We start from the raw sequence: 13,116 nt of genomic DNA, 5'->3' as shown, positions 1-13,116 counted from the left end.
CTTCAAAATGTCGCTGTCGGCATCTTCAAAATATCAGCGCACATCAAACTATCTCTCTCTCTCTCTCACTTATTGACACCAAAGGAATTCACTAAATTATTTTTACAGACGTCACTATCAGATCAGCAAGATTCTACTGACTCCTGGCCGGGGTGATACTTTATTCTATAATTGTGTAAATCTAAGGTGATACTTTATTCTAATCTTATGATTACGAAGAGTGTTCAGTAGTACTAATTAACTTGTATTATATAACCCTCAAAAGTTATGTGAAAAATTAAAAAAAACAAGTTTTTGGTTTTTAATCTTTATCTTTTACAAAATTTATTTTTTTCCCACGAAATTTGGTGAAAACTTACCTTTTTATGTCTTTAATACGCTGTAATTTATTTGATTAAAAAAATTTATTTTTTCAGATCGCCCGTAAATTAATTTTCCTTTAATTTTTATAATATTCTCCTCCTTTTCCAATAGGTTTCATCCTACTATTATTTTTTTAGGTTTCAAAAATTATCGGCACTGGTCTATTAGTTAAATATATTTAATTATTTTTAAAGATTTTTTCCTTACGTAAATGTTTGAACCTTTTTGTATATATGTATTATATATTCCATTTTTGGCTATATGTTTTAAGAATTGGTAAGGTCTTTTGAAGGACCCTAAGTCGAATTGATTCGGAAATATTTCAGTGCTGGTTCGGGGAAGAAACTGCCATAAGAAACGCTCAGTTGTGACGTCTGATGATGAAACTCGATTGCAGGTAGTAGTCCTCAACATCTCCTCTAAACACTATCCATAGTAAAAGCGGAGAAGATGCAGAGAGACCCTACATCTCTACGCAACGTCAATCGCAACGCAATACGGATCAAGCCGCTCGGAAAATGAGTAGTCGAGATAAAAGCACTAATTTTGTATTTTTAACAAATACTTGGTGATCAAAAGTTTCCAAGGGTTTATTTCCAGTCCCTCTCTTCTGTTCTATAGTTCTATAATTTCCAATAAAAAACTCCTAACTTCCGGAACTCTATCTCCATTATTTATAATTTTAATTTAACGCTGAAAATAGGTCTGCGCGTGACATTTTTAGGATGCGCGCGAAATTTCCTCCTCTTTCAGAATATTTTTTTGAAATTTCTTAAATATTAATATTAAATATTGGCAAAAAACTAAATGCCATTTTTTTTCATCTTTAATTGTTTATAACTTTTGCAATTTTTTATGTGCTAATACACGCTTTTGGCACATTTTTTTAGACGTCATTCCGGATCCAATGAGCTATCGCACATAATTTTAAGAGCAGTATCTCTATTGTGTACCATTTTCAACTTGTCGACTAGACTACTACGTTACTTTGGGAATGTACAATAAGGTACATTAAAAAAGATGCTATTTTTATGAAGAGGTTAAATTTAAGAAACTATGTATTAATGAACTAAATTGTAAACTTTTATTTACACAAATACAGTATTTACAATTTTCTTAACCTATAAAGTAATAATTAAAATAATTAAAAATAAATAAAATGGAATGTCTTTGATCCCTTGGAAAATGGGACGGGCTTTAGTATGGGATGCTACCTGTGTAGAACCTGTGTAACCTTTGCCCCGTCTCATCTCCTTCGGACAAGCAAAAAAGCTGGCGTGGCCGCAGAGCAGGCAGAAAATAACAAACGGCACAAATATAAGAGTCTTTCCTCCAACTTCAATTTTGTTCCCTTTGGAGTAGAGACTCTTGGGCCGTGGGGTTCAAGTGCACATTCGCTTGTTAAAGATTTAAGTTGGCGCCTGGTAGATAGTACTAGTGACCCAGAGCTGGTGCTTTCCTCGCTCAACGATTAAGTATAGCAATACAGCGAGGAAATGCTGCCAGCGTTAAAGGTACACTGCCACAGGGACCAAACTTTTTAAATTTGTTTTAATTTTCATTTTATTTATTTTTAAGTATGTATTTATTTAAAATTTCCAGCTGGTTTAAAATAAAAGAAAATAATATGGTTATTTTTTATTTATACATTAAATATACACTTAAATTATTAAAGCACATTGTACAATGACGTAATAATACAAATTATTAAATGCAGTTTTTTTGTAAACTAATTTTGGGAAAAATATCCGACAGAAAACTTCTGAGCATACGTCAGACTGTACTATGTTTTTTTTAAATATTGAATTAGTGGCCAGTAATAACTCGGTTTATTTTTGCTCGTTCTAATTTAAAACTCTTTTGTATTATAACAAACTTGAGAAATCGGATTTATTAACAAATTAAAACTTAATGAACAAATAAATATTGTCTATTTTATATTTCAGTTTTTGGTGCATTCTTGATGTAGACCTGGAGTTTGGGCAGAGTGTACACCGCGTCAACCACTTGTTGGTAGCTTGGGTATTTCTTTTCTAGGTCTGGAATTCGGAGCATTGCCTTTAAGTAGTCGAACATTCCAGCGAACACGAAGTCTGCCCAGGTGAGCTGTAAAATAACAGAAATTACCCACAGTTTAGGCTAAATGGCGAATGTTAACAGAAATTTAGGGAAAAATTAAGGAATGTTCTTTAATTCGATTTCATGTATGAAGTTTATTTCTTAACATAACTTAGCGCGGTATTTTTTACCCTGTATAGATTACGATGCGATATTTTTCTTATATTTGTTAACTTAAAAACTTTTAAACTAATTTAAAAAAAAATCGTTCATATCTAAATCCTTGTGGAAAGAATGTCATATAATCTACACGCTAATCATTTTGTCTATACTATATAATTATATATGATGGTATAGCTTTAGTTATCATTGAAGGTCATTACTCATCTTTATCGTTTACTTTTTTTTAATCGCTCCGATAGCAACTGTTTTTGAATTTTTTTTTAACTTTTAATAGTTATATATTTATAAGCTTTTTCATGATATTCGAATTAACATAGCAATTAAGACTGAAACCCAAACTCTAGCTAAAACTACATAATACTACAGTCAAAACCGGTTATAACGACATTGAAGGGACCGTATAGTTGCCGACGTTATATGCGATAGTCGTTATAAGCAATGTCATATATTATATATACACAAGTATAGTTCATATGTATGTACAATACATACAAGTTATATTATCATAGTTATCTATCTAGAATAGGTAGGTATGGGTTATAATATGGTATGTTAATATTATAATATGTAAACGAGTCAAAAAAGAAACAAAAATATTTATTACGAAATAATTAGGTACAAAAGTAATCAGTCATTTTGGTCTGTTTTATTTTAGCCCAGTCTCAAATATTTTTTGCATTTCACGTTTCATACTCCTCAAGGTATGAGTATCACCAGTATCAAACTGTTCGTTAAAGGCAACAAATTTTTGCAAAATCGTTACAGCGTTAAGAGTCTCGGAAATCGTTGTTGGCTGAAACTGTTCGTTGGGAGAAAGTGCGTAGATAATAATATGCCTAAATATTCATTCAACGCCTCTAAATAAGATTTAAAATAGTTTGTATTTTTTTGTTTTGCTGAGACAAGAAGCGGTTGGTCGTTATAGCCGATGAATATCGATAAAATGTCGTCGTTGTAAGCGATATGTCGCTGTATCCGATGTTGTTATAAGCGGTTTGTTTACTGAATAGTTTACTAGGGATTCGGACGGGACCGTACAATCTGGTTGTAATAACCGATAGGTCGTTGTAAACGATGTCGTTATAAACGGTTTTGACTGTATTGTTCACAGTTAAGCGTTAATAATGATTTATTAATACTATATCATTTCTATTATTATATTCCTTTTTAAATGTTCGACTGTCGATATAATCTGTAACGATACTATGAATAAATACCTTGCCAGCAGCAATGTGTCCGTTGTTCTTCTTGATGATCTTGTCCAGTTTCTCAAGCAACTCCGGGTAGACGTTCTTAGTGAATTCCACGTGCTTTTTGGCCTTCAATTCCTCGTCGGTTTCGTATTCGACGGTAGCGGCCTCTGTAATTTATTACATCTTTATTGTTACCCTACGGCTAAAATAAAGGACATGACAAAGTTTAGAAACGCTGTTACTTCTAGTAAAAGATTGAAATGGAAATGGACATTATGAGAGAAGATAAAGATAAATGGACGAAAAAAGTTACGGAATGGCTTCCTGGCTATGATGAAAAGAAAACGAGGAAGACAAATAAAAAGATGGGAAGATGATGTGCGAAGAGCAGCTGGTCCTATGTGGCTACGTAAAGCCAGAAACAGAGAAGAGTGGAAGCTCTTAGAAGAGGCCTATGTCCAAGCTGTATGACAGGAATCAACCGGCTTGTCGATTAATTATTAGTGTTTATTTTTTGTGTTAATTTTTTAGTATATCACATAACATTATACACTAGTATAAGTAAATATAGCAATAAAGGCTTTATTATTGTTATATTACAGTCAGCCACTACTTGGTTTGGGAGTTATTTAGGGTCTTCAGTTTTAAAGAACTATCCCTCAAATGTCTCACTTAAAATAAAGAATTTCTTAATTCCTGGAAGATTAAAATAACCAGTGAAGATTTTCAAGGTTTCGAAATTTCCTCTTAAAAACCTACTTCCGAAATCAGTAAGATTAACTGCTTTTAGACGCTCTTTATATACGGATTGTTCATAAGTGCTCTGACCATTTTCGTGGCTTTTCTTTAAAATATTATATAGAGGACCCTTAGAGGACCCGATTATTAGACTGTTAGGCGGAACGAAGTTAATAATAAGTCTAATAATATCGTTATACAACTTTTTTTTGCAAATACAGAAATGTTTTATTGCTTGCCATTGCGAAAGAAGAATGACAGTTTTACACATTAGGCCTCTTCTCTCTAGCGCCAATATTGCGATACTGCATGTAAAAGCACTTTCTGATATACAGAATTTTTGTTTTGTTATCCGGCGCAAGAAAGTGGTAGGTTTCTTTTATATGCGTAATTTTGTCAACCGATGGCACATGCTGTTTGCATTCGTAAAATTAATTACTTTATTTATTTTTACTCGACCGATCCGATATTTTATTACTTATTCTGCTTCGGAGAGAAGAATCCACCAAAGAAGAGATAACATCGGTCCACCGATTTTGAGTTATAAGTGGTGTAATTAACACGTCTTTGTTTTATATATTTAAGATTTATTCTTTTTTTTTTTATAGGCAAACGGGCAGTAGGCTCACCTGATGTTAAGTGATACCGCCGCCCATGGACACTCTCAATGCCAGAGGGCTCGCGAGTGCGTTGCCGGCCTTTCAGAAATTGGTACGCTCTTTTCTTGAAGGACCCTAACTCGAATTGGTTCGGAAATACTTCAGTGGGCAGCTGGTTCCACAAAGTGGTGGTGCGCGGCAAAAACTGCCTTGACTCGCTCAGTTGTGGAACGTAATGTATTCTATTATATACTTTAACCATTCGTAGATTTATACAGCAATTTTTAGAATAAGAAGCAATAAGATACTGTTTAATGATTACGGAAATATTTTTGTCATGATTAATAAAAATACACGTAAAAAACTTGTTTCCTCGTAGGCGTAATCGATGTCGAATATTAGTATTACTTACTCGCACGGACGTCATTAGCGAAGTCGACATTCTGGTCGATCTCCAGATCCTCTTCAGCATTGGCTCCGGAGAGGCCATACTTGCGGCCCAGGTACCGGGAGAGGGCAGTGCTCTGTGCGTAAGCCTTACCATCGATCTCTAGTACCGGCATTTGACCGAAAGGTGTCGCTGTAAAAATAATTTGTTTAACATCTAGTAGGTTTTTGTAACATTCTTACTAAGTATAAAGTACAAGTATCTAGTCATGAAGTAATTTCTGGAACAACTGAGTTCTCTTGATTCTTTTAAATTGTGTAAGTACTATCTTTCTCCGTTGTGACGCAAATGAAGATTTTTTTTTTAACGGCTTTTATTTGTGCCAAGTGGGCACAAGGTACTTCGCCAGAGTCATGTAGAGATGGAGAAGGCACGAAGGAGATTGATCGGTGAAAATAATAATTTAAAAAAAATTGAAATTTGATTATTAGAGTCCGCGCCACTACTGAATGCCGATAGACGCGGCGCTAGCGCAGCGTAGTAATATGTTGCTAGTGCTAGATGCAAGGCTATTTTACCCCAACGTAACATAAATTAATATGAAATTCTCGAACTACTCTCCAAGATTTGCTTCTAATATTGTACCTTAAACCGAATAAAATAATATTTCACTGTAACGACAAATTTAGTTCCCAGGGCAATGAGTGGTGGCGCGGACTCTATAGTCGTATTTTTAATTAGACGAAGCCAACTGACAGTAGCTAATGTCACTTTGTAAATTAATGTTGCCATATTTAAACTAATAGTGATGCGTTCAGTTCTTGTTCAATCAGATGAATGAACAATGAGTGTGAATAGTCAATCATTTCAAATAATAAAAGAATATTATTTCTATTTAAAAATTGTATAAAAGTGCTCTGATATAAGTTTGGTACTAGTACTATGTAACTACAATCAGTTTTTTGACGTCTTATTACAAAGCGCGGCGCGGCGACTAGTGCCATCACCGATCATTAATTCACGGGTTTTTACTTTGTCACAACACTATTTTTATTTCATCAAAAACTGACAACACCGTAAACGTCAGTTGACTTCGTCTAATTAAAAATTCGACTATAGTTTTAAGACAGAATAGACAACACAGAAAATTTCTTTCGCCATTTTGAAATTTTCATCTGACGGAGTAAATCATGTAGGCATTGTGGGCATGTGGACACACAGACAATGTCAGTCATGGGGCTCTCTATGGATTACCTTATACGCTTGCTTTTCTCTAATGGCAAACACATCAGTAATTCAGTTGTTCAGTTTACATTTGAGTAAACTATATTATATGTTTAATAAATACACATACATGGCTTAAACGCAGGCCAGTCCTCTTCGGAAATTCTCTTGTCTTCAAAGTCCTGGCCACCATAAGCGAGGAGTAGACGAACACTCTCACCGAGAGCCTTAACGGGGAAGTAGTAGTACTTGACATCAGGCATGATGATCTGAAAATGGTATTGGTATGAATCTTTGAAGCAATTTTACAATTATATATTTAACATTGTGAATAGCATATAAAAATAACAAATATAATTTATTTGCATGAATATGGTACAACAATGTTATGGTGGTACAATTTAAAGTTTGCATATTCTGCCATAATGACTTGCAAATTTGTTTTAAAAGAAGTTACAATTAAATTATGATTCATAGTAAATTTTTATACATATTGTTTTATTTCTACATCATCACATTATTAAAAAAAAACTCATGTGTGCAATTCACACGTGGTAGAAGTGAAACCATCAAAAACAAAGTTTTTATAATGAATAATATGTAAATTATACTTTTTTCACTGACTAAATGTAGGACTATGTTAAATTTTCATTTATAAGTTTAATATCAATATCAATCTTTAATTTGATAAAAACTAAAATAATGGAAGTTTGAAATTCGATGATTATTACTTATTGAATTTTTTGCACATCTATGTTTTTTTAATTCAGAAAATGATCAAATACACGCCAATTTAAAGTTTATACACTGCACAATTCTTCCCATCTCATTCTCTCCCACGCTAAATCCTACGAATTTATGCGTCTGTCTCTTTTTACTGTCGCTTTTTCCGTTGCATCCGGTTTGAAATCACAACGATTCTAAAGAAGTTTCACTTCATTCGTTATCACGAAATATATTTATATATTTTGTTATATTTGATAACGTTGTCAATGGTATTTTGTCACGCAAATAATTATTAATAGAAAAATTACTTTTTTCCAAAAGTAGTACATTAAGTCGATTTAAAAATTCTAGTAGGAAGTTTTAATGTTCCTGGTAAATTATAATAAATCTTGATTACCACACAAAAGGCGTTTTCCTATACAATTCTAGTTGAATAGAAACAGATACACTGAAGAAAATTTACAGAGCACTGAGGGTGAGATCTATAGTCCGCACTTGGACTTTGCTCAGACTTACCTTACGAAAAACTTTGCTTAGTGTACACTAAGGTTAAACTATGATTTCGTATTTATAGACATTTTAACGGTTAGATTAAGCTAAGCCCAAGCTAAGACAGCAAATGTCAAAATACAAATTGATGTTTCATTTCATGCAATACTTTGTTTATTATCCTTTAAAAAAGTAAACAATAACAAATATTTAAACATCTAAAACGGTACACATATATCTTCAATTTATTGTTATTTATGTATTTATTTATTTTATTATTGCAATAACTAGAAATTTACGAGTAACCTTTAGAAAATGTATTTAAAGATGGCAATAATTTTGTTACGTAGAACGGATCGCATTGTTTTGGCAACAGCAACAGAGAACTTGTATCAACAATTCAAAAGTTTCAACCGCTTTTTCACTTCTCTGTTTCTGTTTGTTTGAGCATATAAATATTTATTAAAACAACGACTGGCTTTGTGACTTGGACCTGTACCGATCCCGTATACCTACTTAAGACCTACGCTTTCCTGAAGGACTGTGACGTTTTGTGTTTTGGCTTTGATACGAATTTTCAATATCGAAAGTGACAATGGAGAATATAGAGAGAGTTCTAACTTCAATAGAAAACATTGAAACGTTAGGAACTGCAGCCGATATGAATCCCCGTATGCCTAAGCTATATGTTCGGAACGAATACAACCAAAATCCTTTCGAGCTGTACAGTGAGAATGAATTTAAAAGAAGGTACCGTTTTTTTAAACACACGGTACTAAATGTGATCCTGCCACTGATAATTACAAACTTACAACCTTTTAATAACAGAGGATTGCCAATTCTACCGCAATTGCAAATACTTATTGCATTAAGGTTTTATGCAACTGGATGTTTTCAGGTAATATTGTGGTCATAAATATGTATTGTTTTTCGATTTGATATAGACAGTACTTTCAGATTGTCAGTCCAGTGGGCCAGAATGCGTCCCATGCTATTTTTGCTTGTTCTAGGTCACTATCGGACAAATTGTTATTGCCAGTTCACCTTACAGACAGCTATATTGGTATCCTTTGTTTTCTGACGGATCACCTCATTTCTAATTTGATCCTTCAGAGAAATACCAAGCATAGCTCTCCCAATTGCTCGCTTAACCAGTGTCAGTGATGTTTCTTCACCATGCATCATCATTGGCAGGACACACTGGTTGAAGACATTTGTCTTCTGACTTTCAGAAGCATAACATATATGTAACTAATAATTATTCCTTGAAATTACAGATGGTGTGTGGTGATTTGAACAGCATAAGCCAATCTTCAGTGTGCTTAATTGTAAATAAAGTTTCCGCAGAGTTGAGTAAATTACTTCCTAGATTTGTGAATTTTCCAAGAAATATGACCACAGTCAAAAGGAAGTTTGAAGAATTAGGAAAATCTAATACGCACCATGGCCTAAATAATATAATCGGAGCTATTGACTGTACCCACATTAAAATTAATAGACCCAGAGGTATCACCCACTCTGAAGCATACAGGAATAGAAAAGGGTATTTTTCTGTAAATGTGCAAGCTATAATAGGGCCTGATCTCGAAATATTTGATATAGTGACTAGGTGGCCTGGAAGTTCACACGACAGCAGGATATTTAGAAACAGCCAGGCGTATGCAAGACTGGTAAATGGTGAACTAGAAGGAGTTTTAGTAGGTGACAGCGGCTATCCAGCACTGAACTTCATGTTAACACCACTTTTGAATCCACAAACAAGAGCTGACAATAATTATAATTATTCTCAATTGAGAACTAGGAATATTGTTGAAAGGTTTTTCGGAGTGTGGAAAAAGAAATTTCCATGTTTGCAGAGAGGACTACGATCAAAATTGACAAATACCAGCAATATAATTATAGCTTGTGCTGTATTACATAATATAGGTATACAGAGAGGGGATGTTTATGACGATGGTGATCTTACTGATCAAACACCAGAAGTCGAACAACACAGAAACAATGAAAGATCTACTACAGGTCTAGCATTCCGGCAATCTGTGATTGCACAATTTAACTAGGTTGGTTTGGTAATAAAGAAAATTAAAACAAAAATTGTTTCATTTTAATCATTTATTTTCAGATTCTTTTTTAAACTGTAAAATTTCTAGTTCTAATTTATATTTATGTCGAAGAAATTCGATTTCTAACTGATTTTTTAGTTTCATGTGTTCCACTTCTATCTCAAATTTTTTTTTGTTGTTGTCTAACTCTTGCCACAGCAATTTTTTTTTAATATCCTCAAATGAAGTTTTATTTTTTCTGATCGCTGATGGTGTAGCTGATAGCTGAGAGGGTTCACTTTTAGTGGTGACCTCAACAGTGGTTTCCGTTAACCCAGCTTCATCAGTCCAGTCCTGGCTTGTTCCCGGCTGAATTACAGATTCAAGTGTGGCCTCTATACTGGACACTCTTGCCCTCTTTGGTCTCCAGCTTTCACCGTCGTTGTCATAACCAGTACCAGCTATAAAAGTAAACAGTCAAATAAGTTATCATATAGGTATGTCTTTTATTGGTTAGAATAAGATAACATGCAGGTCAACTAATATACCTGTCCAGAAGTCTGGTAGGGGTGAGAACAGAGTGTTGTCACATACTTTGGGAGAGGCCTATGTTTAGCAGTGGATGTGAGTTGGTTGAAAATGATGAGGAATTATATCTTTGGGAAATGATCTTACCTTCTACTGTAGTTAATGTGTCACAGTCTATTGGCACATCTATTGATGGCATTATTTGTGGCATGACTGCAATCACTTGAGTGTCCATTGGCCCCATTTCAGGCGGTGCTGGTCCTCCTCCTGTCCTCTTCCTTTGGGCTTCAAGGGTTTTGGCATCCCTAGCTTTTGCCTTCATATTTTGCCACATCTTTTTTAATTGTTTAGAATCAGCCTAAAATCGAAAAAAAATTGTACTGAAATATAAAAGTTCATATGACAAACATGAAAATTTTATCAAACCAAAATTTACCACCAAGGTTACATTAGCATTGCTTTGGCTTTGGCTCATTCTATCCTTGTACCTAACTATACTCTAGTTATATATCTATCTTTGTAATTATCGTACAGCATATTGATATTTATAGATAGTGTATGTTGGTGGATTACTTACAGTATGTGACACGTTAGAGTTATTAAATTCTATTGCTAATTCTTCCCAAGCCTCGTGTTTCTTTTTTTGGGAAACGGCGTCCGTCTTCCTGTTCTCTAGAATGCCAATCTTTGACTGAACCAACTGTACAAGCAGTTGCCTCTCATATTCCGAGTAAGGCTTCTGTTTTTTTTTATCCATTTTTTGTGAGCGAGTCCGGTCCGAGTGAGAATAGCCGTGGTCAGTCGTTTAAGCAGGTACAAAATCCGTTGAGCAAGCAAGGTCGTCAGGTAATAAAAGGTAGAAGATTCAGGTAATCGAAAATAACGGTCAACGGATGTGAAGCGATTAGCGAGAGACGAAGTTGGTTTGCTTATATTATGTAGTTTGAATTTTGTTGTCAACATATGCCAGTGCTGCCAGATGACAGATACGATATCACACCAGTTATTTATAAGATCTCTCAAAAATGGGGTTGAACACTTATATAAATAATGTAAATAAACAACAATAGATACCATAATAATGTGTAATTATTTTATTTCATGCATTTCATAGGTATTTATCAAGATCATTTAAAATTTCTTTGAATTCAAATTCTATTTTTCCCAAAGTCTATGGAACTCTGATACCAAATGGCAACACCGTTCATTAAAAACCGACAAAAATAAAAAGTCCAGTAAAAGATATGATGGTAGAGCAAATTTTAGGCCATTATTTTTGTTAGGCTTATAGTCAAAGTTTTTGGTAAGTCGTCGATTTCGTGGACTTGGGATTAAGCTAAGCCAACACTAGGGAGGGATTCGCAGTTTGCTCTATAAATACCGACTGTGTCTTAGCTCGATAGTTAAGTCAGAGTAAAGTCCAAGTGCGGACTATAGATCTCACCCTGAAAGATAGGCGATGCGTGGATTTGGTTGTTTTTTTTTTGGAAATTTTAAAAAGCAATAGTACTCAAGACTGCAAATAAAATTTAGCTTACAAAAAAGTAATTTGTGTTTTGTGTACTTGTGTAATTAAAACCAAATAAAAATATAATGCAAAAGTATTATCGTTTTTATATTCTTCATTTATTGTTGACGTACATTAACTGAAGGACAATATAAATAACAGTAAATAAAATAAATAAAAAATATGTTTGGGCAATTGATTTCATATTTTGAATGGCTGTAGAAAAAAGAAACTTTTTTTTTGTATTTAATTTTAGTTATTTTAGAAATAAGCTAAAAATAATACACACATTAAATACTGTTGTATTATACACTTGACGGCCTTAAATGAACAGAACGCGACAAGTAAATAATTAAATAAATTAAAAAATAATCTTTATGATTAGTTTAATATTTATTTTATTTATTTACACTTCGTTGCAATAAAAATTATAATAATTAATATTAGTGATGAAGAATTATTTGAGCCGGTATTTGCAGTCGTAGACTGAGTAGAGGATTATTACAGTAGCAAATATTTAATATACTGATTTAAAACAAAGTGTCAAGTGATAGACTTACTGGTTTGGTTCCAAACAGCTTCAAAATAAATACAAGTTGCAAATAGCGCAGAGCGTGCTCTCAACTGAGACCCAAAAGCTCAACTGACAAAAATACGAAATACTGAATACTAAATAGGTTACCGAAATTGATAAATATTACGAAATGATTTCATATTTTTATAACACTTGATAGTGTCAGTACTTATCTGTTATCTTATCACGGTATTTGAAGTTGGGGGAAAAAGTTTAACATGCTGTAGTGGACTGGTGAAGGAGGACTGCATAGTCAAACAAGAACAATGATTCAATACAAATGCGGAGGCTTGAATAAAATGCCTGTGCTTTGGTACGCAAGGGTGGAGGGGCTGCATTTCCCGTAGCGCCGGAGCAGTCCAAAAAACCTATTATTATCTATTGTTAGGTTAGGTTCGTATATTAATTTTTTTTTTAATTATCTGTTTCCGGCGCGTGAAAGTGGTTAGGGGTTATTATTATAAAACTAAAAATTTCAAAAATTAGGAAACAATCGATAATTAA

At 33.6% G+C, this 13,116-nt stretch overlaps 3 protein-coding genes across 3 annotated transcripts; 1 reads left to right on the top strand and 2 right to left on the bottom strand.

The window, feature by feature from the left end:
- Window positions 1-1,988: 1,988 nt before the first annotated feature.
- On the bottom strand, window positions 1,989-12,731 carry LOC125060589 (glutathione S-transferase 2-like). The gene is made up of 5 exons (XM_047665528.1): window positions 12,599-12,731; window positions 6,877-7,015; window positions 5,547-5,714; window positions 3,822-3,964; window positions 1,989-2,469 (listed from the first exon to the last, which is right to left on the bottom strand). The coding sequence occupies exons 2-5, from the start codon at window positions 7,007-7,009 to the stop codon at window positions 2,299-2,301; spliced, it is 615 nt and encodes a 204-aa protein (XP_047521484.1). The 5' UTR covers window positions 7,010-7,015; window positions 12,599-12,731; the 3' UTR covers window positions 1,989-2,298.
- Window positions 8,190-10,055, top strand: LOC125060579 (putative nuclease HARBI1). The gene is made up of 2 exons (XM_047665518.1): window positions 8,190-8,859; window positions 9,239-10,055. The coding sequence occupies exons 1-2, from the start codon at window positions 8,557-8,559 to the stop codon at window positions 10,019-10,021; spliced, it is 1,086 nt and encodes a 361-aa protein (XP_047521474.1). The 5' UTR covers window positions 8,190-8,556; the 3' UTR covers window positions 10,022-10,055.
- On the bottom strand, window positions 10,056-11,985 carry LOC125060581 (myb/SANT-like DNA-binding domain-containing protein 3). Its single transcript, XM_047665520.1, has 3 exons — window positions 11,109-11,985; window positions 10,679-10,889; window positions 10,056-10,464 (listed from the first exon to the last, which is right to left on the bottom strand). Exons 1-3 carry the CDS (start codon window positions 11,286-11,288, stop codon window positions 10,070-10,072), a joined length of 786 nt encoding a protein of 261 aa, XP_047521476.1. The 5' UTR covers window positions 11,289-11,985; the 3' UTR covers window positions 10,056-10,069.
- Window positions 12,732-13,116: the final 385 nt, after the last annotated feature.

Source organism: Pieris napi, chromosome 22 (assembly GCF_905475465.1).
Source record: "Pieris napi chromosome 22, ilPieNapi1.2, whole genome shotgun sequence".
Taxonomy (NCBI): Eukaryota; Metazoa; Arthropoda; class Insecta; order Lepidoptera; family Pieridae; genus Pieris; species Pieris napi.
The sequence above is the reverse complement of the archived record's forward strand: the minus strand, read 5'-3'. Positions and strand labels throughout refer to the sequence as shown.

Coding starts and splice junctions, on each gene's coding strand:
- LOC125060589 (XM_047665528.1), bottom strand. CDS start 7,009: ATGCCTGATGTCAAGTACTACTACTTCCCCGTTAAGGCTCTCGGTGAG. Junction 3,965..5,546: donor CGCTAATGACGTCCGTGCGA/GTAAGTAATACT, acceptor AATAAATTACAG/AGGCCGCTACCGTCGAATAC. Junction 2,470..3,821: donor GACACATTGCTGCTGGCAAG/GTATTTATTCAT, acceptor GTTATTTTACAG/CTCACCTGGGCAGACTTCGT.
- LOC125060579 (XM_047665518.1), top strand. CDS start 8,557: ATGGAGAATATAGAGAGAGTTCTAACTTCAATAGAAAACATTGAAACG. Junction 8,860..9,238: donor ATGCAACTGGATGTTTTCAG/GTAATATTGTGG, acceptor TTGAAATTACAG/ATGGTGTGTGGTGATTTGAA.
- LOC125060581 (XM_047665520.1), bottom strand. CDS start 11,288: ATGGATAAAAAAAAACAGAAGCCTTACTCGGAATATGAGAGGCAACTG. Junction 10,890..11,108: donor ACTCTAACGTGTCACATACT/GTAAGTAATCCA, acceptor TTTCGATTTTAG/GCTGATTCTAAACAATTAAA. Junction 10,465..10,678: donor CACATTAACTACAGTAGAAG/GTAAGATCATTT, acceptor TTACTTTTATAG/CTGGTACTGGTTATGACAAC.